Source organism: Astatotilapia calliptera, chromosome 13 (assembly GCF_900246225.1).
Source record: "Astatotilapia calliptera chromosome 13, fAstCal1.2, whole genome shotgun sequence".
NCBI lineage: Eukaryota > Metazoa > Chordata > Actinopteri > Cichliformes > Cichlidae > Astatotilapia > Astatotilapia calliptera.
Window position 1 is genome coordinate 23,903,233 of NC_039314.1, and position 25,496 is coordinate 23,928,728.

Below are 25,496 nucleotides of genomic sequence, written 5' to 3' on the forward strand. Positions count from 1 at the left end.
TCCATGATATCGATATTTACTGTGCTAGCTGGTTAGCATAGCCTTGGAAGATTCGCTTACCGTTGCTTAGCGACCTTGCTAGTAGCGTGAGTGCAGTTTGTCATTAGCTTAGCAAACAGATGCACAGACAAACAGATGGTGCATTTAATTTGGCAGAGCAGTGAGATGATCAGGTGAGACTATCTTTATATATCGAGGTATAGTACAGTTCGTACAAGTCTACGTTAATGCTAGTTGCTATCTATCTGTAGTGAACAGTCAGTATGAAAGTTTTGTAGTAGCTATTAAGTTTAAGAAAACGCTGAAGTCAATCGGGTGGAGAAAGAACAGACACTGCTGCAGCCCTCGTCAATGAGATAATTGAGGTGAGTTGTTAATAACCTGCTTCTTTCGATATCCCCGTGTCCTTCATGGCGGCGGTGTTATGGACCATTCTACAATTGCAGGATATTTTCTGTTGTCTCACGTGAATTTGAAAACAATTCATGCACAAAATACTAGAACATTTATTTGTTGTGTAAAATTAAACCTGCACTGGGACAAAATGTAAACCTAGTAGTTGAAAAAGTGGTCCCAAAATATTTAAAATGCAAAACAGCCTCCCCCCCGCATGTCAACTAACAGTAAAATACTTAAAATACGTTATAAATCTTTTGTTGTTATTGTTTTTCTGTGTTTGTTGACATATTTCTCCTATAATACAGCAATAACTCAGAACAATAATTATCCTCTGCAAATTTTGTCCCACCGTATATGCACAACCCTGATACTGAAACCTATTCAGTCTGGGAAGGGAAAAGACAGAACCGTCCCGAAAGAAGACGAAATGGCACGATTGAGTTATGTGTTAACAATATGGGTCAACTAAAAGTCAGACCTCTTTGATACATTTAGCATTTTTCCCTTGTAGTATGTTCTGACTAGACTGAGTCAATGCAACCTTGTTACCCGTGTAACCAAAATAAAATTAATTAATTTAGGTTTCCTTCCTTTTATATAACTACATTTATCCTTGACTGTCACAGTGCATTAGGTTCCAGAGCTCACATCTGTCAATTACCTGTTTTGCGCCACTATGTTAAATACATATAAAGCGAAGCATAACAAAGTAATATTTTATTGAGAAAAACATTTCTGTTTACCTGAACATTTTTTTTCTAATCTACAAATTCAAACTCATATATCCATTCTGCATACAAGTGTTTAATCTGTTGCCTTTGTAATGAATAGTATTTTTAAGATTTCAAAATAAATGCTGAAATTCCTAATAAGGGTTGACTACTGAAAGGTTGGTTAAGATAGATTTTAAGTTGCTTAAGTTAACATAAATTAAGTCTTAATTTAATGAGTATTTAGTATGAGGGTGACTATCTTTAATCTAATGGTCAAAGATTTATTGAATAATACTTTTAAAATCAACGTTTCCAGACTGAAGTATTGGCAGCAGGGTTGTGCCAAGCATAGCATACAGTAACTAAAATATATTATAAAAAGTGTATTTTTGATTTTGAAGTTGGACAGATACATTTTTTTTAACAATTTTTTTGTTTTTTTAAATATATAACAGAAATTTATAAAATGAAAGGTTGCATTTTTTTAAGCATAAATTGTTCTTCAGTTGTAGTTGTGCTAACACAATAATCTTAATAGTTCTTTATGTAAATTCTTTTTGTAGTTTTTTGCCTTTAAAGTAATCGTCTGGACCTATCATAGCCAAGGTATGACAGAGTGAAGTATTTTTTAAAGGAAAGTCTTTAAATGTGTCTTTATTTGCCCATTATTGTTAAATTGTGCTTGAATATAAGTTATGATCTGTTTTAAACGAGTCCTCTCCTGTTGTGAGTCTCCTCACCTGTACTTCCTCAGGAAGGGAAGTGTTTCTTTCTGCTATCTTGTTTTAAGTTGATCGGTTGGTTGAACGTGAGCATCAATATTTTATGGCTTCATTACAGGCTCATTACATGACTTGAACAAAAAGCAAATGCGATACTGTTACACCTGAATGGTATCAGACTTACTCCAGACTAAACCGAATACCAATTACATTCACAACATTTTTAGACACTTTGCTAGTAAATGAGTCATATCAAAAAATGATATATATATTTAAACTGTTCAGTTCAATTCAGTTTTATTTTTTCCCTAATCGCTTTTTGACGCAATACCAGGTTGGACCTGTTTTACCTTCAGAATTGCCTTAATTCTTGATTTTCTCCATTGGCTGCACATCCATGATGTCATGCTCCCATTCCACACCAATCCAAAAGTGGTGTTTTGGCTTAGATCCAGTCCAAACACCACTGTGTTTTATGAACTACATCTCAAGATTTGATGGCTGTGGAGAACATTTGAGTTAAGTGAACTCACTGTTATGCTCAGGAAACCAGTGTATTCAGAAGTTGGGTACAATGCTCAGGTAGGATGTGGTGTTTACTCAGTGTCCAAGGGCATGTGCAAAGAAAATATTCCCATTATCCCATAACACCATTAACCCTGGAGCACCCATGGGGTCAGATCCGACCCTATGGGTTCTCCAGGGTTAAAGCACCACCAGCAGCCTGAACTGGTGATATGAGGTGGTTTGTATTTTATTTTCAGCAAGTTCTGATCACACTGTCCAAATGTTGAAACAGAAATTAAGACTCATCAAACCATGCAGTGTTTTACAAACCCTATATTATCCAATTTTGTGATTCTGTAGGAATAAATCACCTTTCTACCGCATTCTGATGCATGGTCTGAACTTCAGGAGATCAGCCATTGTCTATGTCTAAACGGACTGAGTTGTTGCCGTGTGATTAGCGGATTAGATATTTTGGGCAAATGAGAAGTTGAACATGTGTATCTAATAAAGTGACTAGTGAGTGTATATTATTCTGATTGAGGTATTGATAGTTTGAGCACATTTGTTTTGGTTCGTTTTTTGATATTTGGGATTGTTTTGGTTATTTGTAGATAGGAGTAGGCGTATTTGGACGTGTAAGGGATGACAAAGTGGCTTACTGATGTCAAAAGCTTTAGGACATCACAGTTCCCCCCCCTTTTTTTAAATTGAAATTGAAGCAATTCAAGTTAAGTTATCATCTGTCTGTATAATGGCAGTGTGACCACTACACTCGCTGATGTATTATTAAACTAGTGCTGTAGTCTGTGCTGTTGTGAATTGTGAGAAAAGGTAAAGCAACAAAGGATAGACTTTCAGGTCAGGACTTTATCCTAAACCAAGACTAGAAAAACAGTAGGTTTCAAATGATTTCTCCAGACTTAAACTCCATCGAGCTGGTTTGGGAACTGGACAGAAGGTTTTGAGTAAGTAAACTACAACTGCAACAAAGCACTGGAACAAACACAGCAGGAGTTTTATCCACATTAGAGACAGACTGCAATGAGTAGACGTGTTTGGCTGATGAATGAATGGATAAATTTGTCCAGCACCAATCAATAACATCTCAGATACGTGGACATATTCTTTATCCATACTTCTGTGGCAAAATTGTTTTTATCATCTTATAGGAATTGGAAGTGAAAAGCGATCTTATACTCCTCATACCAATTTACTGTCTTAAAGATACATTTTTGTAATTATTATTCCATTGCAATAATGTTTGATTGCACACAGCTGCAGACTAAAGTTTGCAAAGCTGAAATCTTGCTTGACAGCGGTCTAGCGACTGATGGACAAGGGTCAAAATAATTAATCAAATTACATTCACATATTTTCCTCAGTCCAAAAGTGTCTGTAAAGCCTAAGGCACAAGATTAACCCAAACCACCACCAATTCTCTATCCAAAGCCTAAATCTGCCCCATCTGCTAGTGACAGAGGCCTACACCAATGCTTCTCTTCTCAAAAGGCTCTGAATTTGATAGCCTGATTCATAGCTGTTTGAAGAAGCTGCTGCAACCTGGCAGTGCTCCTCTGAGGTGCAGGAAGATTTTTACCCCTCTGCGTGAAAGGTACTTGTGTCTTTGAATGATATCGGAAAGGGACAAACAGGTTTTCACAGCTTTGTGTAGGGCTGCTGTTTAAACACAATGTCTGCATAGTATTATGTTAGTTTTTTAAGAAGTGAGATATTGTATGGTCTACTTATTTACATATAGTTTTTTTTTCTTCACTTGCCTCCCATTTTATAACATGAAGGAGTGAGATTTCTGGGGGGGATATATATGCCACTGTACCTGAGATGGAGCCAGGATGCACTGTGCTTTAAGTTAAACCACGAACCCAAAGATGGCAACTTTTCATGGCAACCATATTCCTGTTTGTTAACTGTATAAGCTTTATAAATAAAAGCAAAGCTAATAATGCAAATTTGTTGTGAATTAATAAGTTAATACAAGTATTTTACCTCTCAGTGGATTGATTGATGGATTTCCCCCTCTTACAGATGCCCATTAGAACTCAGAAACGGTTCATTTGATGTATGAAAAACATTAAATCTTGATGGATTCAGGTTGGACTCATTAAAAAGACACAAATATCATTTTCACAAAGTGAAAGTTTTTTGACTGAATATGGTTCATAGTTATAATTAAAAGCATAGTTAAAAGTTTTCGTCAAAATGTGGTATTTGCAGCTGACTTTTAAATCAAAACTCTGAGCATAACCTGCTTCAGTCTAGTCTGTGTCCAGCATAAGTTACCGTATCACTTCTGACCCAATGAAAACTTTGATTTTAAGCCCAATATACCCCGTTAAGCCATTAATATCATGCGTTCCACTCCATACCTCTGTGCGATCAGGTGATTTTAATATTGTTTAATATTAGAGATAATTAATTTTTATGTGAATTAGGTCAAAATCACACTGTTACTGAAATTTGTCAGCATTGCCTTGTTGTATTTCTTTTACCTGCTTGATTTAGAAGTAACTCCATATTTTGCTAACTCAGTGATAATGTTGTTTACAGGATATTCACCTGCCTTTCAGCTAACCTACAGCCTCAAACTTGTTGACCCACTGAAATCATCCAAAATCCCCCAAAAGTTTATAATGACATGCCACGTGACCGTGATGACTGCGCATATTCAGAGGAGTTTGTTGTTGCTGTCACTCCCGTGTTTATTACCATGGCAGTCTCCACAGTCAGGTTGACATGAGGGGATTAGCATACTTTTCTTTGTTAAAAGGAAATCGGAATGAAACCAAGAAAAGCAGCAGCACACATGATAATATCTGGTGCCAGTTTATTTGCAGAGCAGCCTGATGTTCTGTTTGTGTGTGTGCGTGTGCGCCAGGTGAAACCGGAGCACCGAAAGAAAAATAGAGGTGTGAAAGTTTCCCCATGCACAAATCCTAAACCACAAAAACACACTCACACATGTGCAGTGTGATCACTCTCAGTGATGTCTAGATTTTATGAACATATATGTCCACACATACAAAGTACATTTCAAAATCTGGATAAGTGCTTGTCAGCATTTCCTTTGTCCACTCGATCACCTCCTCTTTTTTTGTTCCCTCACCTGTTCACCTCCCTCATCTCCACCCGCTCTGTCCTCTTCTACTTTATCTCCCCTTATTCTGCTCCTCCACTTGTCCCCGCATAGTACACCTGAGTGACCCTGTTACATGGGAGGCTGATAGCCAGCACACCCACCGGCCTCTATATCACCCTCTTATCTGCGCTGCTAGACCAAATAGCCCTCACAGTGAACCGCCAGACACCATGAGATAGTGGGCTGCATTCACACGAGTGCACATGCACACATACGCAGCAGATAACTACATCACTGTCACTGTTATCTCTCATCATATTCAATTTCTGTATCCTCGTGCCATCACCTTGCTTACTTGTTGGCATATCTGTCTCCGCAGTGTCATGTCTCTGTCTTAGATTAATTGATGAAGCTTTAGATCAGATGCAGCAGATGATGTTTGTTCCATTATTTATCTACACACTGTAATGCATGCAGGTGCTGTGTTGTTTGAACTTGTGTGGCCCCATCCTGTTGGGATATTATTTGCAGTAACCATAATAATTCACTAGATGTCAGTATATGGCTACAGTTTACCTGTAAGTCATAGATGACTCTTCACGCAGCACTTGGAAAAAGCTGCTGATGGATTTGTATTGAAGACTATCCAAAAGCACTTGTTGCTGCAGCAGGCTGGCAGCAGAATGGGAACAGCTGTCAGTTTTACTGGAATTTGACATGAAAAGGGATTCAGACCTTTTTTAATCTAGACCCACGCCGTAACACGGCACTGCTCAGTTGTCTTAAACATGAAAACCATTTTTGCAACAGTGCATTGTCTAAACCTATTCCAAAAAATATACAAGGAAAGTTTAGGAAAGTTAGCAGTCACGTGTGCTTTAAGCAAGAAGGTGTGGATTAAAAAAAAAAATCGTGGGGTCAGTTTGCACAACATACACATACCAATTATACACAATTATATACACAAATTATACAAGACACATTCAATGCATCATTTAAACCCATATGATGAAATACAATTTAAAATGTGAAGTAAAACAAGTAAGGACAATTAAGAAAAAAAGTGAAAATGGCAATTATTTAATGATATACTGGGGTTGTTAGCACTGTATAAGAAGAGCATACGTTTGTGAAAAGGGGTACATGGAAATGGTGTTAGTGAGGTAGATTACCTAATGTAGAATGTATTACCTAATGTCTAAGCAAGGATTGTGGGACATAAAATATTAAAAGTCTGGTAACATTGCACATAAAGGCAAACAGAGAGAGACAAATGGTTAAAAAGAAGCTGGGTAAAGGTCATGTGTGAATGCTCGAATTCTACACCCAGATTTGTTCTCAACTTTTTTTTTTTTTTAAATTGTGTAGTTTTTACTAAAAGTTCAACCTAACATTCCACATACGATTTATGCTTTAGCTTTAAAAGTAAAAAAAACAACAACAGTCTTTTGTTTTGTGATAAATAAAATAGAGTGGATCAGATCTTCTGAATCACTGATAATTAACGTTCTTCCCCTGACCCCACTGATTTTAATCTTTTATTTACAATAAAAAAATTATCCTAATTGAATTTTAATTAAATGGTCGTAAATATAATAGTACCAGCAAATTTTTTAATTCCCCTACACAAAAATCATTTATGTTAACTTCATATTTCCCTCCCATTATCTGCACCTGAACTGCTGTAGGTCCGGGCCTATATATTTTCAAATAAAAGCTAAATCGGTGTGTAAAAACATTTGATTTATGTGAAATTAATACAAAACAAATATTTAGAAACCCCCCTCCCAACTTTAAAGATTTGGTGCACTTGCAAAACTAATATGAGATGTAGAGGAAATGTCACCATACTAAACTACATGTTTGGTATAAGTAAACATGTATGTTCAGGTTTGGGTTACTTTATTTGTTCCCTTTAGATTTGGTCTGCAGTCATCCATCCTCACATATGCGCTCCCAAAAACAAAAATGATCATAATTTTGGGCTTCATCTAACCCACAAAGTAACATCTATAATTTTCTAATTTGTGTGTTTGAGGTGTTGTTCTGAGGTTCTTAAATCTTGCCCTGACAAATGTCAGTTCTTGCATAATTTAGACTAAAACTTAAAAAAAACCCTGAGCTATAGCTAAACATTTTCTAACTAAACTGAAATGGGCAAAACAGCTTTAAGTGGAAACTTACAGAAAGGTCTGACTTGAAAACAAAACTAATCAAAAATACAAGACTGTCATAACTTTGCTTACCTATGTACTGATATTTCTTGAGCTGGTTGCTTTCACTGTCTGTGATTGAAACCTGAGAAGCACTCTGATTATGTTGGCATGCTGTGAAAATGATGATGGTGATGATGATGATGATGATGATGATGATGATGATGATGATGATATAAAAAAACAACAACTAAGCCCTCAATCAATAAGAACACAGACCTCTGCAAACACACTAACGTAACTTTTTGGCACTGATGCAGAACTATTCAATTAAATCTCATAATGTACACACACCGAGCCATCCTCAGAGGTGTGTTTCTTCCTGTGAGCAAGCCTCACTCACACTCTGCCAATCTCCCTTCCTCTTTCTCCCAGAGGTGTTTGCATAAGGAAATGGTCCGTGAAATGGGTTTGATGGAATCAAACTCTATATTAAGACAAATACATATTTCACAGCAATTGATGGACTGATTGATGGGGCTCTGTCTTCATTTCCTCAGAGAAGATCTTTATCAGAAACAGTAATATGAAGGATCATGGCTCGGCTTGTTTCGGAGGGGAGAGTTGTTCACTTGTCGTGTTATGACTTTGAATGATTCTTGCTAGAAGTGTCTGTAGGTGTATTTATGTGCTTCCAGAGCACCTTTTCTCTTTACCATGCCCACAAGGGGGCACTAAACTGCCACATGTTGTGCATTGGGTCCTCACTGAAAACTTATTCCCTGTTCTCTCTGCTGTTGACGGCAACCAACGCATGGAAAACTCACTGAAGGATGACCAGAAATGCTGCAGCAACAATATCCTGGACCCACAGCCAGTTGACGTGGTGGCAAGCTCGCACAGGAGAGGACAGAGTGGAATGTGGTTCACATTTGTTTTTATCAATGCAACTGTTGTTTTAGCATAACAAGTCTGGCTCACAAACCCCCCTCTGACCCACCCCAGCAAGCCCACTCGCACCACCTTTCATTAACTTCAAAATCCAAATCCATCCAACTGGACCAGCGATGGCAACTTGCTGCCGATGCTGGCGGTCACACCCCTCTGCACAGCCATAATGGGCCGTGGCACAATTGGGGGCCACGTAACCGACAGCATTCCAGGTCCTTCCAAGAGGCCAGTTGCCTGCAGGTTACCAGCAACACCGCCTGTCCCTGTTTGTCTGCTCTTTCTAAAAGGAAAGAATGTTTTCCCCCACAACATGGCTGTGTGGGGATTAAGGCCCATTCTGAGTGGCCCCGGGTCGTGCAGCAGATGTTAGCCAGGATAGCACTCGTTGCCGTGCCGACAGTGAGCCGGCGGGATCGTCCCACCCAGACGACGTTAAGCCTATGGGCATGCATGGGAGAGAAGGGGTGAAGGGAAGGTTCTGTCACACATTATAGAGAATGGCGTTGGGAAACTTGTTTCCACAGTCACATGATTCATCTGCACTGTTTCACATACAGTGTAGAAAAATATTGGCACTCCTCAAAGAGCTTTTGATCTTCCCCTCAAGGAAAATCACAAGTAAAGCGAAAAAAATATTGTTTATTCTGTTAAATAATTATTTTAAATAGGATTGTATTTACTCAGTCTGGTTTTAAGTTGATTGGACAGCTAATGACTAATTTCACTTTCCACCAATCACAGTTGTGACTTCACCTGTAAAGCAAACTGGCTGAAGCAAATCTATTAGGTTTTTATATGCCACAGGAAGTCCATGACATTGGATGACTTCAAATGATGAAAGGTAAAATTACTGGTAGTGACACAAAGTGGAGGCGAAGTAGTAGTAGTAGTAGTAGTAGTAGTATAGTATAATTATTTTACCAATCATGGGTACGTATATAGCCTTTCTTTAGCCTGGCACGCATAAAGCTGAAAAGTTGTGGATGGCAAGGTTTGTGTTTTGGATGCTTTTGAGTGACATGGAACATCTAGACCATAAGTGTCAAACTCTGGCCCAGCCTAATTATATTTGGCCTGCAAAGCCATACCAAATTACTATTAGAACTGGCCTACTGGTATTATACAGCTAATATATATATTGTTTAGTATTAAGCTTTGCTTGTTCCATATTCAGTTTTTCAGCAACACTTGTTTGAGTCCATAAGAAAAGATTCATTCTTATATCTGGAGGAAGATTTTTTTCCAATAAATATTAATGTTAGCCCGCGACTTTGTTCCAGTTTTGCATTTTGGCCCACTGTGTATTTGAGTTTGACACCCCTGATCTAGACAATAATTTAGCTGCTTAGTGAGTGGGTATTATATTATAGGTGTCTACCAGGAGCATGATGGCAAATACTTAAATTGTACTTATGCAAATAATAATGGCCCTGTAGTTAAAAGTCCAACTTGTTAAAGACTGTTAAAGGAGTTGAGACTTAAGGCTTTTGCTAGTGTTCTTTTTAACTTACCCACATAATGATGAGCAATTACTAAATGTACAGATGGCATTATAGGTAATGGAAACATGAAGTTTTTGGGGGGGGGTTTAAAACAGGATGAAAAAATGGTTGACAGTCAGCTGTAGCTATTCAACTAATTGTGGTAAACTTTGAATTGTAGGTGTGTCAAAGTTTGTATAGCTGTTTGATGTGAAAGATGAGCTGTTTTCTTGAAGTCAGACAGGGCTAACTGCAGGGTGAATGTGTTTAACACGGGGCCCTGTTCAGCCCCTGTGCTACTCTTAACTGTCAAGCTCAATGGAAACAGGATACAGGGCCTGACAAGACATGACTTGACCCAACGATCCTGCATGTACAACAGAAATGAGTGCTGTAAAATTTCCCTTTAAATAAAAGCTCCCAGGCCTCAGGTAGAGGACCTGAGCTTGAAGTATAACTGAACCTGTAAGACTCCATGTGTGTGTCAAAGGGAAGTAAAGATAGGTCATGAGTCTAAAAGAACACAACACTGAAATGTGTGTGCGTGCGCACGCGTGTGTGTGCATGTGTGTCATGGGGTGCAGGCCATGCCATTCAGTCCCATAATGACTGTACTCTTGGAGGAGTGTTGGGCAGGACAGTGCTGTTTTTACGCATGGCTGGATGCTTGGGCTCTCAGACAGATGGAGAATAGCCAAGTGTGTGTGTGTGTGTGTGTGTGTGTGTGTGTGTGTGTGTGTGTGTGTGTGTGTGTGTGTGTGTGTGTGTGTGTGTGTGTGTGTGTGTGTGTGTGTGTTCATACTTGTGTGTGCACTGTTGTCTTATTTTGTACTCTGATTTTAAACCTCCTCACCAGTTTCACTGACCTCTTTATTGCAGGCAGCAAATTATCAGACTCTGTAATGATGGAAAGCTGAAAATGCGTCAGAAAACCGTAGAGATACAAAGGCCAAACTTTACCTGGGGTTTTTGTTTATTATACAAACCCTTTGTAACCAAGGTAATGGCTTTTATGCGTATGCATAAATGCATGCAGTTTTTGGAGATTTTAACATTTCGTCTAGCAGATAATGGTGAACAGGTATAGAAAGAAATTAAGAAACTGGTTTCCACTTAGGGCTGCTCGATTATGGTCTAAATAATCCTTACTGATTAGATTCATTAGATTGAATAGATTCATATCAAAAACATTATATTGCTTGACAGGGGATGGGCACTTTCACCAGAGATGCTTGCCTGGAAAAGAACCAAAGATAGCACCCCACCCCTAACTGCTTGGAAGTGACTGCAGATAGCTGGCAGACCTTTAGCGTTACCTGCTGCAGTTTTCACTTTGTCTCATTTCTGTTTATTGTTCTTGACTTTTTGACAGCTATACTCTGCTTTGGCTTTGCATGTTTCTTATGTTTGCACAGTAGCAACTAATGTTGAAGTTCCACAACACCTGGTAGTTTGTAGTATTCTTCTATTATTTTTGTTTTTCTGTTGACGCCAGAGCATTAGATTCTATTGGGCACCTTTAAAGTCAAGGCAAACTGTACTATATATAGTCTAAGAAAAAAGCTAGGTAGCATGGTCATTTAAAAAGTAACCTAGTTACTCTTTATATATTCAGAAATATTTGGTTAAAAAGTTATTCTTTTTTCATTTGTAGTTTTTATGAAATTGTTAAGTTTGATTAACCACTCAAGTGATATTCCTGTTACCTAAACAACAGCAAGAAATCCACTGATGAGGACCTATACTTTTCCTACTGCTGTTTCATATTTATATTAGTACTGTGTTGATTTGTTGGCCTTCGTGACTTCGGTCATACCATTATGCCAAGATTTTATAGTTAAACTTCACAGGCAATTTGTTTTCCTTTACCAAATACTTGGTAAATATGATTTTAACACCATCTTTGACTAAATTCCTTCAGAATCTATGAATTGGACAAGCTGAATAAAGTTTGATTATTACAGCTGCTGTCATAGAATTGGTTTTAATCTGTAGATTATGTTCATTGCAGTCTCCACATAGACCCTGCAGTGATGCTCATGACAGACAACTGCCAGCTAAAGAGAAGAAGAGTTGGGAGTCGATGCGAGAAAGGATTTTATTTCCTCTTCTAAGTTGACGGCAGCGGTGGGAGAACAGAGATAGGACACCAGTGTCCATCTCTGAGGTCACAGCAAAGAGAACAAACCTCTTGCTCTGAGTGTCATCGACGTCCGACCGCTCTGCGCCATGTCAACCTGTCAGAAAGACAGATGGACAGAGGGAGGCACTGCTTGCTGAGAGGTGTCCAAGGTGTCATGGCCTCGTCTGGGAGGTGACAGACAGCGTGTGTGTGAGTGTGTGACGGCGAAATAAGACCGCTGAGAAGTCTAGGGGACGTTCATTGTGACCTTTCATTTTGCCTCGGTCTATCTCTCTCAGTGCTTCTGACAACAACCTTAAAAGGCCCTGGTCTTCCTGAGACCTTGACAGGTGTGTATGTGTGTACCTGAGTGCGCATATGTGGTTAAGTACACAACAGGGAAGTTTCAGCTAAGGTCAATGTTTTCTGGATGTGCGCACAGACTCAAAAACAAAGCTAACGCCTTTCTTGGTCTTGAAACTTTGCAAAGGTGCATTATACATCGACCATTCAAATCAAAAACTAGTTTCTCTGTATTGAAATTGGTTTGTGCTTACTGGTATTACGGTGCTTACACCTGCGTGTGAGAAGAAAAAGTAGTTAAGTGGCCAATCACTTTTAATTAGTGGATGTACACTTGTTAACGCAAATATCTAGTCAGCCAATTAGATGACGACAAGTCTGTGCATTTAGGCACATGGACGCGGTCTTTTAAAGTTTAAAGTGAGCATGAGAATGAAGAAGACAGGTGACTGAAGTGACTTTGAGTGGTTGTTGGTGCCAGATGGAAAATGTTATGATGTCGGGGATCATTTCTTGGCACTCTTTAATGTTCACAGCATACCTGAGTATTGTTGCTGACCATGTCCATCCCTTTATGACCACAGGGTACCCAACTTTTTTTGTTTGTTTTTTAACATGATAATAAGTTAACTAGTCCCCAAAAGCCTCCACAGCCACCCAATCTCTGTAACAACAGAGCACCTTTGGGTAGACAGGGAGGACTGACATCATAGATGTGCAGCCAACAGATCTGCAGCAGCTGGTGATATTATCATGTCAATATGGAGCAAAATAATTTCTACAGTAGTGTAGTTGTGGCAATCACTATGAAGTGCACATTGTACTGGTTACCAGCATTGCTGTCGGCTTTATGTTAATACTTAAGAACTTAATATTTAAGCAAGAATGATCTTCTGTGTCCTGATTATGAGAGGGATTTGCATCTATGTGCAGGAGTGTACTTTTTATTATTAACTGATAATTTTGGGCAGGTAATTTGCTTCATAAATGAATGAAAAAGTAAGACACTTTTTCATGTTTGAGCTGCATGTTTTGTGTTTTTATGAATGTGTCTGTGCACATTTAGTGTATGTGTGTGTGTGTGTGTTTGTGTGTTTGCTGTTTATGGTCAGAAGGTGAGGGGCAAACAACGGGGCACCAGACAGCTTTAAAAGAAGAAAATCCAACAACATAAACAAAACCACGGTCAGTGTGACATGCGTCACCTTCTCTGTGACAGGGGACAGACACCAGAGAGGCTCCTAGTCCCCGAGAATCTCTTTGAAGCCGAGCAATTGTGCCGGTGGTTTGGAAGTATTGCCTTTCCTGGCCTTAGGTGTTGCTTTAGGGCAGAACACTCAGCTTTTAGTGAAACACTTGCCTGGATTAGAACTATTAGCTGAACAGGAATGAAAGACCACCACCATCAAGTTTTTTTTAATCCTGGCTAAATGTAGAAATTTTTGCTTGTTCAAACATTTTATTGGCTTCAAGGTGGAAGTCTCACTCTCTTTTGCTGGGAGACCACATTTTCTGCCCAATCAGTTGCACATTTTCCACCAAACATCTCTTTCTCTCTGTCTCTCATCACCACTCTTAGTCATTACTGGTACTTGTTTGTGTTTCTGCTCCAGGCGTTGGGTAAATACCTCTGCTGGAAAAAAGGTTTTCCCCTCATTCCCACCTTCCTCCCTCCATTACCTCCTCTAATGATGTTTACGCGTGTGCTTAGAAGAGCCTCCACACATCTTTCTGTCTCCCCGTTCTTGTCCTTTCCCTCCTTTTCTTGTACTTACACACAAAAGCACAGGCACACAGAGAGTCCGAAAGATTGTGTAAGGAGAAAGATTTTGTCTGTATTTTATTTTTGTTTATATTATTTAACAGTCTCTCAATCTTTTGCAAATCATAACAAAAAAGAAAAGGGAGGATGAAATATAAATCAAAAAACAAATATTTTCAAATGCCTATAAAAATAGATGTGCACATGAGGAAACAGCTGATAAAGACAAGAAAAAAAAAACATGTCCTCTTTGGCTTCGAAATTAGAAATGCATACCTTGTGAAATAATTGCTTAGTGGCCACTTATGTAAAAGTCGTTGTAACATGTCTTAAAAAAAATTTATTAAAGAAATCTATAGTTGGCAGATTAGGGCCTCCACAAACAGAAATGTAAATCTTGAGTTGTAGATCTCATAAGACTCCTAAGTGGCTGATATTCATGTCCCATGCAAAGATGCCTTTTTCTCTCCACCTTAACTTGTCATATCACAAGATGTGGCATTTTCCTTTGCTATCTTTTATGTTGTTAAAATAGAAGTGAAGATCATGGGACCACTAACCCTCATAACTTCCTAAAAACAGTTTTCATCACTCAGATTTTTCTCCTGTGGTTGTATTTTATCTGGCTATTCTCAAGTGTTGATACGGAGAGGTTCAAAGCCCTTGAAGGTAAAATTCTTTAATGCCAAAGATGACAGTTGGATGATGCGAGTCATTTCCCCCAAAAAGCCTGTTATGAAAGCAAAAAGGTTTCATAACAGCCCAGCCAAGAAATATCATACTCCATACTGCTCGTTATTTAAGGCTCTGTTTGCACATGGTAAGCCTCATTTATAGTTCCTAACACAGAGTTAACAGTGTTTTTTTTTCCCTTTTTTCCACTGACTAATATACTTAATTTTTTTTATTCTGTTTTTGTATATTTGTGTGCGTCTCCACTTTGTTTCCCTCTGAACTTTTCAACTCCTCACCTCACCTCCTCACGCCCTCCAAACCTGAACTAGTGCTTCAAGCGATCACCTGGTTTCTTCTGCGCACAACAGTAGACATGTGCTTCTAGACACAAACCCTCTTGACAGTGTCGTTGCCCAGAGGTCATGTAATGATTCGTTTTCCAAAAAATGGACAGATATTCGGATTCATGCAGAGCTACTGTACCTGCCGCCTGTTTTGAATAGTATTACCTTTGCATCATTTTGTTCCAGCTGTCCATCACTTCTATTCTTCTTCTGCTGACAGTTCAATGGACTCCTGTGGGACTCTGTATAAAAGGTTTCCAGCCTGCTGCCTGGCGCCACTTTGCCCACTCTCTGCTCTTCTCTGTCAAACCGTCTTTCTTGTAATGGGACAGCTGAGAACATACACTGTACTTGTGGTTGTTGGTGCATGGTTAAGTACATACATTCGCCACAAGGCTTCACACCCTTCACTTTGTCCCCTCTTTATCTCCCCTCAGTGGGTGGAGTTCTGTAATGCCTTAGGTCTTTAATGAAACCTCAGAACTAGAGTGTTTGAAAGACTGGTAGGACAGATATGCTGACAAGAATATGACTAGAGCCCTGGGGCCCAACAGTAACAACTAAAGGCTATAATATTTATTACGCCACCATATAAGTTATAAAAGATGGATGTAGCCACCATGGAGGTATCAGTTGGTTAGTAAAGTGTTTTATGACTATTCAGAGGTGGGGCTCTGAGGCTTTTAAGGTAGCAGTGATTAAACCTTAACTATGGAACTTGGCTCCATTATTAAGTGTTTTACTTAACTGAACTGAAATAAAAAAGGTAGTTAAGAAATTGGTCTACAATTAGCTATGAAACCAGGTCTAAGTTCAGATTTGGGAGACAGACACTGTCTCTACTTTTAAGATTAGGCTTAAAGCTTTCCTTTCTGATAAAGCTTATAGTTAGGGCAGGATCAGGTGACTGAACCCTCTCTGGATTATGCTCGGATAGGTTTAGCTGCTGTGTGGCTTCCCATGATGTACTGAGCATTTCTTCTTCAGTCACCTTTTTCACTCACTATCTGTTTACATACCATTCTGCTTTTAATTATTACTTATTATTAAACTCTATTTCTTCCATAGTCAGTTTTTGTCCTTTCTCTCTCTGCTCTCCTCTCTTTCCTCTCACCCATAACTAGTCAGCCTACTGTCACCTCGTGCATACTCATGGAGAAATAAATATTATGCCTGTTTTTAGACTGTATAGACCAGGGGTGGCAAACTCCAGGCCTCGAGAGCCGATGTCCTGCAGGTTTTAGATAACACCCTGGGTAAACACACCTGAGTCAAATGATTAGTTCATAACCGGGCTCCTGGAGAACTACAAGAAATGTTGGGGAGGTAATTTAGCCATTTAAATCAGCTGTGATGAATCAAGGACACATCTAAAACCTGCAGGACACCGGCTCTTGAGGCCTGGAGTTTGCCACCCCTGGTATAGACTGTCAACCTGTCCAGGGTGTACCTCTCCTTTCGCCCTTTGACAGCAGGGATAGGCTCGGTTGGGAGCTGCTATCATAGCGACTTTTCATAAAAGTTTGCACAAGACTCGTCCATCATCTTATCTCCATCCCTTCTGTATATGGGCATGTAATAGTGTGTACATTCGAGCTCTTTGACTGCTTGCATTCTTTGTTTTGTGCTCATTGTTATCATTATTATATAAACACATTGGTTTCAAATTCTGCCCTCCTTCCTTTACTTTGGTACAACACTGAGAGCTTGAGGCCTTGCACCTCAAGGGTATGGTGAAGATAAGAGCTCATGTGAGTCTTTGTGCATCCTTTCATATGTATGCAAATATATGCATGTGTACATTTCCTTAGGAATCAAAAGATAGGAGAATATGCGCCAACCATAATATATATCCCTTTCCATGCATACGCATGTTCTGGAGTGCTGTGTGAGTTCACGTATCAGAAATTTGAGAGATTGGAGTGTACACAACGTAGGACTGATCTGAGTGCCTGAGTGTGTCCGCTGAATACATGAGTGCGGGTGTCGATGCAGTCAGTGACTGAGACTTGACAGAAACTCTGACCTTAGGTTTGAAAATACTGTATTTACACACTGCCCCACTACCCCAACTATCTTTCTCTGGGTGTGTACCTTTTGCTCTGTCTTTGTATGTTCTTCATGTTTGCCAAGTTTCTCTCCAAGAGCCTAAACAAAACAAGCCAGCAGCTGAGGGTGTATGTAGGAGATAAAACTTGTGGGGGAAAAAAAGTCATAAAATTTGAAACAGTGTCCTTTGAGAGCGACAAGACAAAGAATGAGGTGAGTCAAAATTGCCAGGAAGAGAGTGAACGCTTGCAGACAGGGTCAGAAAGCTTAATGCATTTCTAATAGGAGGTACCTCGGAAAAACTAGACTAGAAAGTGTGGGGGGAAAAAGATAAAAGACAAGGGACAAGTAGGTAGAGGGATGATAAGTGAAGGTACATGAGGAAAACAGGAGGGGGAAAGTGACAGACAAATTTGCACAGAGCCAGGTAGGTGAGAAGGGAACTGCGGTATGTGTGTGATGTTTAGTGAAGGTTTGTGTGTGTGTGTTGTAGGGCAGCGGAATGAGGCAAGGCTGTGATGGCCTTGTGTCAGTCACCCCATGGCAGCTCTTTAACCCCGTAATTTATCACATCAGTCTTCTTGCAATGATGGGGCCAGTGCACCGGGTGACAGAAATGCCTCTGGCATTTTCATCTGTCAGTTAGAAAGAAGCTTGGGGGAGAAGAAAACAAGAGTACACACCTGTAGGAGAGGATTCTTGAGATGTTATGTCACAAAACGAAGGCAGGCTTACCGACTGAGTCTCATTCTGATTGCAGTGGCTTGAGATCTGGACCACAACCTTAATAGACCCTCGATTTATTGCAAAGTTTTAACATCTCTTGTGAATATAGACAGTCTAGAAATAGACATGGCTACTGAATTCCTGTTATGAGACCTTGAGCATTTTGTGTAACATTTTTGTGTTGTGAAACCAGATTTAATAAGCAAGCAGTGGCTCAAACTGTGAATCTGGACACTCATACATTGGTTAATCCTTCTTCCTGGCTCTTAACACTTACCATAATTTACAAAATGAGCTTCACGTTTTATTTAAAATCACACTAGCAATTAAACCCATAAGGTTGTCAGGAAACTTTACTAAGGGAGCAAGGGAGGTGAGGGTTGTTGCCACGAACTTCTCTACAACAGAACTTCATGCCATTTTGGTGCAACCACCAAAGGTTCACCTCCGCTGACCATTAAAAAGAATGCAGCTTTAAAGCAACGCAGGTTAGTGAGGTTAATTATTGTAATTGTAAACAAGAAGTTAAGAAAATTGCCCCACAAAAAAATTGAGATCTTTCCACATGCATGGAGGTCAATATGTGTTTTTTGTTTGTTGGATCCTTTGTTGGATGTTTGGTGTCATCCAAAGAAATGTGTTTTCCTCCAAAAGAATACCAGGATTACAATAAAAAAATGTTAATGTTTTATTTAAGAAGAGTTTCATTTCCTCAGGCGTAGGATACAGTTTTGTTAATCAAATAACAACAACAGTCTATAAGTAAGGTCACACACACACTCATTGATTTAACTATAAGGTACATTTTGATCCAGAAAACCTATAACATCTTCTAAAGTGCTCAAAACCACCTTTTAGGTCGCTGCTACTAGTGTTCCAGGACTTAATTTTGCCATTACATACAAACAGACTCACAAGGTTAAAACACTCTCAGCCATGCCGATGTGTCTGTCACAGACACATGCACACATATCGAAGTACACACTTACAAAGACACTTTCGGTCTCTCTGTCTTTCACACACATAACTGTTCATACACTCAGTAACCACCCAGAGGGGACAGTGAAAGGAGAGTAGAGAAGAGATGCAGAGAGCAGGCAAGGTCGTAGTTCCTGTGGACTGTCTTTGAAAGGGGAGTCGTATGTTTTCCCTCCCCACCCTTTGATGTTAAAGCAGTCTCTTTACTAGTGTAAAGATGGGGTACAATAACCTAGACCCCCTCCAACCCCTCACCTAGCGCCTCTGTACACCCCCACAAAGCTCTGCAGGGGGACAGGTAACCCACAGCAACCCCAGCCAGAAACCAGAATGTGTGTGGCAGCTGTCCAGGACCTGGGCAGTACTGTGCGAGTGTGTGTGCGTGCACTTGTTTGTCTATGTACTATATGTATGCAAATGTTGAAGTCTTTAGGTGCACCAGTCACTGTAACAAACAAACAAGGAAACTTCATGCAGAGTAATGCATTGATTTAGCATTTGATATTTAAAAAGCACAAATGGTTCTGTTTAATAATTTTTCAATATTTTGTCATCAAATTATGCCATCATGAAACAAAAATTCAAATGATTTTCTAACATAGATGAATTAAGCAAAGCACTACACTTTAAATAACCAAATTAAAATATGATGCGCATAGTAAACATTTATACGGAACTCAGTCATTGACTTGTTGTAATGACCAGAACTTTAATAATAAACAAAAGCGAATAGACTTTTTTTTTTTTTAATCATTTTGCTTTTTTCTTTTTTTTATCAAGCTCTTCTCTCAAACCTTTATTTGATTTATTTGATTTAATGTCAAACAGTATTTTCATAGACCAGCCTTTAAGGTGTCGTGGATAAATGCAACAAAATAAAATGTTACAACCAAGACAAAAACTGGTGTTTTATAAATATAATAATAAACACGAATTCGTTTGTGTAACTTTATTAGCAGCGTCCTCCTGAAATGCGCCAACAACATTGAGAGTAACATCCTCCTCTCTGCCCCTTAATGCACTCTGGTCGCTATGGTAATGCGTAAATATTTCTTTCAAAATAAGACGCACAACTACAACATGGGAAAAGACCCAGGGAAACCAAGTTAACGATAAAAACCCTGAAAACCATAAATTTCACACCGGAGCTTAAACTCTCACGGCCCGGTACCAAACGACTCAGGGAACGGTACCGGTCCATGGCCCGGGGGTTGGGGACCGCTGTACTATACTGCTTTGGGTGACATCCTATTCTTAATAGGATGTCCACTCAGCCTTTGGAGCTATTACAGCTTCAAACATTCTGGGAAGGCTTTCCAGAAGGTTTTGAAATGTGTTTATGGGAATTTTTGATCATTCTTTCAGAACCACATCTGTGAAGTCAGACACTGATGTTGGATGAGAAGACACAAAGTTGTCCAAAATGTCTTGGTATGCTGAAACCTTAAGATTTTATTTCACTGGATCTAAGGGACTGAGCCTAAAACCCAAAATCACACAGTGGTTCTTGAGCTAGTCTGAACATCACGTGAAGTTTGGAGGTCTGTAGTGATTGACTCTGCAGAAAGTTGGAGACCCCTGCGCACTATGTGTCTCACCATCCTCTGACCCACTCTCTGATTTTACGAGGCCTGCCACGTCATGGCTGAGTTGCTGTCGTTCCTAATCACTTCTACTTCTACTTCAGTTGACTTTGGATTATTTAGTAGTGAGAAAGATTCATGACTGTACTTGTTGCACAGGTGGGATCCTGTCACCACACTGGAATTCACTGAACTCCTAAGAACGACTCATTCTTTCACAAATGTTTGTAGAAGCAGTCTGCATGCCTATGTGCTTGATTTTATACACCTGTGCCCAAAGAAGTGATTTGAGCACTTGAACTTAGTATTTGAATGGGTGATTGAATACTTTTGGCAATGCAGTATATGTCTCCTCATATACCTAGTGTGAACGATCTCACCCTCAGTTGCTTTATCCTGCCCAACTGCTCAGATACATATGTGACCACAGGGCTAATTTTTGTCCAGTACAAACTCCCCTATTTGTGCTCTCATTTTCTGTATCCCCATCAGTCTCCTTGTTTCCTCTATTTCCAGAGACCCAGACATCTCCTCAAAACAGAACCTTTAGGCTAGCCAGACTGGCAATAACAGAATGAAAGCTGTCTGAAATTAGGTTTTCAGTCCAAAAGAGCTGACTTCCTCTTAAGAAAAAAAAAAGCTGGTTAGGGGAGGATGAAAGAATCCTCTTATGTCAGTAAACTCGTTTCACCATCACCACTGTGCCATGCTAGCCCTGTGTTATCTACGTGTATTTTTGTTGGAACTTGTAGTTTTGGGAGTTGAGTGGCAAAATGGGATTTTTTTTTCTCCCCACACCAAGAGGACCAAGAGGGCAAAGATAAGAGAGAGTCCCCTCTCAGCATTAACTACAGAAAATAAGAGAGAGGGAAAGGCGGAGAGCATTAACTGCACAGATAGAGGAGTTAATGGCTAACACAGCAATGCTGTGAAACATACAAACTATACAGAGATCCTGCACTGTCCTGTGAGGAGCATCAACATTTATCTGTGGGCTAATCTGAGTTCATCCCTGGTTGGATTTTAGTCTCATAGATTGGGGCAGTAGTACATGTAATCAAATCTCTCCTAGGCTTTTTAATAAGTGCATATTTAACTCTCCTCAATTTTATTTTATTTACTTAACATCAGTTCACAACAACAGTCACTTCAGGGTGCTTCATATCTTATGTAAAAACCCTACAATATGACATGTAAAGCAGGATTTTGTCCAGGCTCAAAATGGAATTTTTGTGAGCACAAATGTTCACACATAAGCACATTTGGTCTGCATATATTTAAAGCAATGAGTCTGTGTTACCTTACTTAACAGAGGTCCATGCATATTCCTTTTATTCTTGGCAATTTGATTAAAAATGTATTTTATGCTTGAGTAAATTAAACCCCCACTCAAACAGAGCTGGTGGAGAAATATTTTTATTGCAGTTCTGGTAATTTTCCTTTGCGGGAGAAAACCAAAGCCTCACTGTCTAGATAAATATTAGTCCTCATTTCAGCTGAGTGCATTTATATCATTTATGTTTCCATTAGTTTATTCTTTGCTTTGCTCTCAGCCTGACTATGTGCATCTCCGTTCCTTAAGTTTAGGACAGTATGCAGCGTTACAAGAAGCATAAAGAGCATGAGAGTGAACAATCAATAGGGAGTAACTAACAGGGAAAGCTTTTCATTTGTGCCTTTCAGACATTTCAACTCCCTTGATGGCAACAACTAATAACTGCGACCCTCAGAGCAGTAGTGATAGCACTTGTGATTTTATTATTCCGCTGAGAAATGTTTTTTTTATTTATTTCCGAAACATCACAGCAGTTTGGTTATTGTTTATAGAGTCTGACTAAAAACCAGTCAACAACAGTAGTACAGGGGGACACCAAACAAAGGGCATGAGAAGACAGCCACAGCTCAACCCTTTAAGGAAGCAATGGAAACTGCCTGGAGAATAAAGTGTGTAATAAAGAAGGAAAGCAGAGGCTGTGAATCTGGAATGCTGACTGGTTTGTCTGAGCTGTCAGCCCCAAAGTGTTCGTCCTTCACTACACAACAGTGATGTGTGAATGAATGCGCAAGCATCACCGCTTGTGACCTTGTTTCGGTGTCAGTCTGAGTTCATGCACACGTCTGTCTTTTTGGTATGTTCATATTAATTAGTTGCAGTTATTCCATCTTACCAGTACTTCAGGTGTAGCAGGAAGGTTTGCCTCCAGAAGAGTTTTGTCCTGCATGCAGGTATTTGTCATGTGTTTTTTAAATAACACCTTGCCATTACTCCTACTCCTGATAATCGACTACTAGCACTCATACCACTAATACAGACATAATAGGAAAATCTGATTACACTGTTACATTTCCTATTTTTAAATGTTAATCTGGCTGCAGTGCTGTGCCATACTCTGATTATATGTTGATCTTGATAATATTTTTGTGTGACACCACTGAAAGTTTTTTTTCTCTCTACTTTTGTCTTGGCATACTGTATTATCTGAATTAAACTTCACAAGCACATTGCAAGCCTACCAGGGCCCCACTGGGCCTGTGTGCCAGGATGCACTTATGCCACAGCCATTCGTCCATCTGTCCACAATTAAAAAGAATCACTTCTCCTCCTACAACATTTTCAGAATTTAATCAGACAAGTGCACATTGATCACCTAATGAGTCTTCACGTGTGTTCAAGGTCAAGCTTACAGGCACTTTTCTACTTTCACAAGAATTGCACCACCTCCTAGAGTATTGTACAGATTTTAGTGGAATTTGGCCACATTGATCATGTAATTAGTTTTCACTTACACTGAGTTTAAGGTCAAGATTACATTTGTTTTTTCTGAGCAATAACCTGGGGTTTGTGAGTGATCGTGAGCAGGGTAAGGTACTGCATCACTCATGTTCTGGTTAGTCAGTGCAGGTATTTGTTAATGCATCTTATTCGCTGTTCTACTAATTAATATGGGCTAAATCATTCATTGCTTCATCTAAATGCAGTGCTAGATTGCTGGTATAACGGTGCGCTTGAATTGAGAAAAAAAAAAAACAAACCCAAAAACTCCTGTATCTCTTTTCTCCTGTATGCATATTCTACCACCCACTCCACCCACTGCTTCATGTCCTTCCCTCTTTTATTTTTCACTATCAGTAATAAAAACTTTGAAAAGGAAAAGGACACCACCTCATCTCTGGTTGTCATTAAAGTGTATGCATTTGTATTTGTAGGCCCGTGTCCCTACATGCAATGCTTCGCTTGACCCTTTGACATAAATGGCCCTGTCTATTATGTCTCCTCATTAAGATATTTATCTGTGGTCGTGTTTGGTCTGCCCCTTCTTCGTCTTCATTTGTTCTTTCTCTCACTTGTCCCTCTCCTCAGACTTGGGTTACGCACCTCCATCAGATGGCGTTCTGCCTGGCTGAGCTGCACTTGTGGTCCACTAAGGGCTCACTTCAAGTTAAAGGTACAACTTATCAACATGTTCAATCTCCCTCCCCTCTCTCCTGGATTCCCTCCTTTCCTCTTTCTCCCTCTGCCTTGTTCTGGCTCTTTCTGTCATCACTCACTTTGTTGATGCACTTTCTAAGTACTTAGATCTACTTTTGCAATCTGACTTTCACTTCACATCATTTTTCAACGAATCTGTTTGCACTTTCTCCTGATTTCAGTGTTTATTGCATCATACCTTAAATTCTTTATATTGTTTTTACCTTTTTTGAACACAAGCAGTTACAGAAACCAGGAAGACATCCATGTGTTGGCCAAGGATTCCAGATTTGTTGACAAGGAAAGATTTAATATCTTATCCACTTTCTAGCCTCCCTTCTTCCTATTTTGCTAAAATGCCTTTCCCACTACAAGGTCGCTAGTTTAAAAATACAAATAAATGAAACAAAAGCTAACTAAAAAGAGTCATCTGGCTTTGAGAAGCTTTTTCCAAACAGTGCTGTACAAGACCTGAAAACTATTGACATTGAGAAACTGCCTTGTTGGGCCAAGTGTGGTCTAAGTTTTACTTTTCTGGTAGTTTTTGTGAGGTACCCTACTCTTCACCTATCAGTCCATCTCGTTTCTCCATTTTCTTGTTTTCTCTTCCCTTCCTTTCTGTCTTGTCTTTCACAGTCTGCTGAGCTTCAGGCGAAGATAGTGTCTCTCTGAGGCTGTGTGTGTGTGTGTGTGTGTGTGTGTGTGTGTGTATCAGCCTATGTGTACACACAGAGGTACGGGAGGGTGTTTATCATAGGTGACAGTGACATATCCTTATTTGTTTGTTATTTTTTTCTCCCCGCTGTGTGTGTTTTCTGCTATCTGAGAAAACGTGGATAGATCCATCTGAGGGAAGAGACCTGGTCGCTGAGGTGTGACGCTCCCTATCACCACCTTTCTTACATCATATACGCCTACCTCAGAAACAAAAGTATAGAACTTAGAAAAGCAGTACAGTGCTGTGAAATGCTGTGTGTGTGTATGTGTTCTGCATGTGCTAATCACATTTTTAATAACCGCTGACAGCATTGCACAGCTCGACTACTTTTGCACAGGGGGACCTCAACAGAAGTCAACAGATTTTAAATAAGGATGCTGATTTGATCTAGAGACTGCCACATGAGGACATCAACACAGAATTAATTGGGGTTTGTGTCCTTATGTGGAAAAACCGAGAATTTTGCATAACAAACAATTCCCGTATGAAGCCTTTTAATTCCTTAATTGTAGACAAAAAAGGAAGCAAGCTTACAATCTTTCTGTTACTTGTGCTTCATTGCTGCTTGGGAACCAAAAGGCCTGATTTTGATTTCCGTGTGTCCGTAATTATTTCTTGTGTTGGTGCATCAAGTGGTGCTAATCACAAAGTCGTCATGTCCTGATGTTTTTTTACGAGGTGTCAGCGGGTTGACACCTCGGGTTGAAAGAAATAGAATGAAATAGAAGATAGGACTTTTTT

At 39.5% G+C, this 25,496-nt stretch overlaps 1 protein-coding gene across 5 annotated transcripts in view; it reads left to right on the forward strand.

Annotated features, from left to right (window-relative positions):
* Positions 1-112: 112 nt before the first annotated feature.
* wdpcp (WD repeat containing planar cell polarity effector) overlaps positions 113-25,496 on the forward strand; it is an 88,061-nt gene continuing 62,677 nt past the window's right edge. For 3 of the 5 annotated variants that reach the window (XM_026189709.1, XM_026189710.1, XM_026189713.1), the window contains exon 1: positions 23,952-24,014. Coding sequence is in view for 2 of the 5 variants with exons in the window: in XM_026189711.1 (XP_026045496.1) it covers positions 23,954-24,014 (61 nt within the window). In the remaining 3 variants the exon portion in view is untranslated. Of the gene's footprint in view, positions 366-23,929; positions 24,015-25,496 lie in introns of those variants that run through there. The other 2 variants (XM_026189711.1, XM_026189712.1) reach the window with 2 other exon arrangements.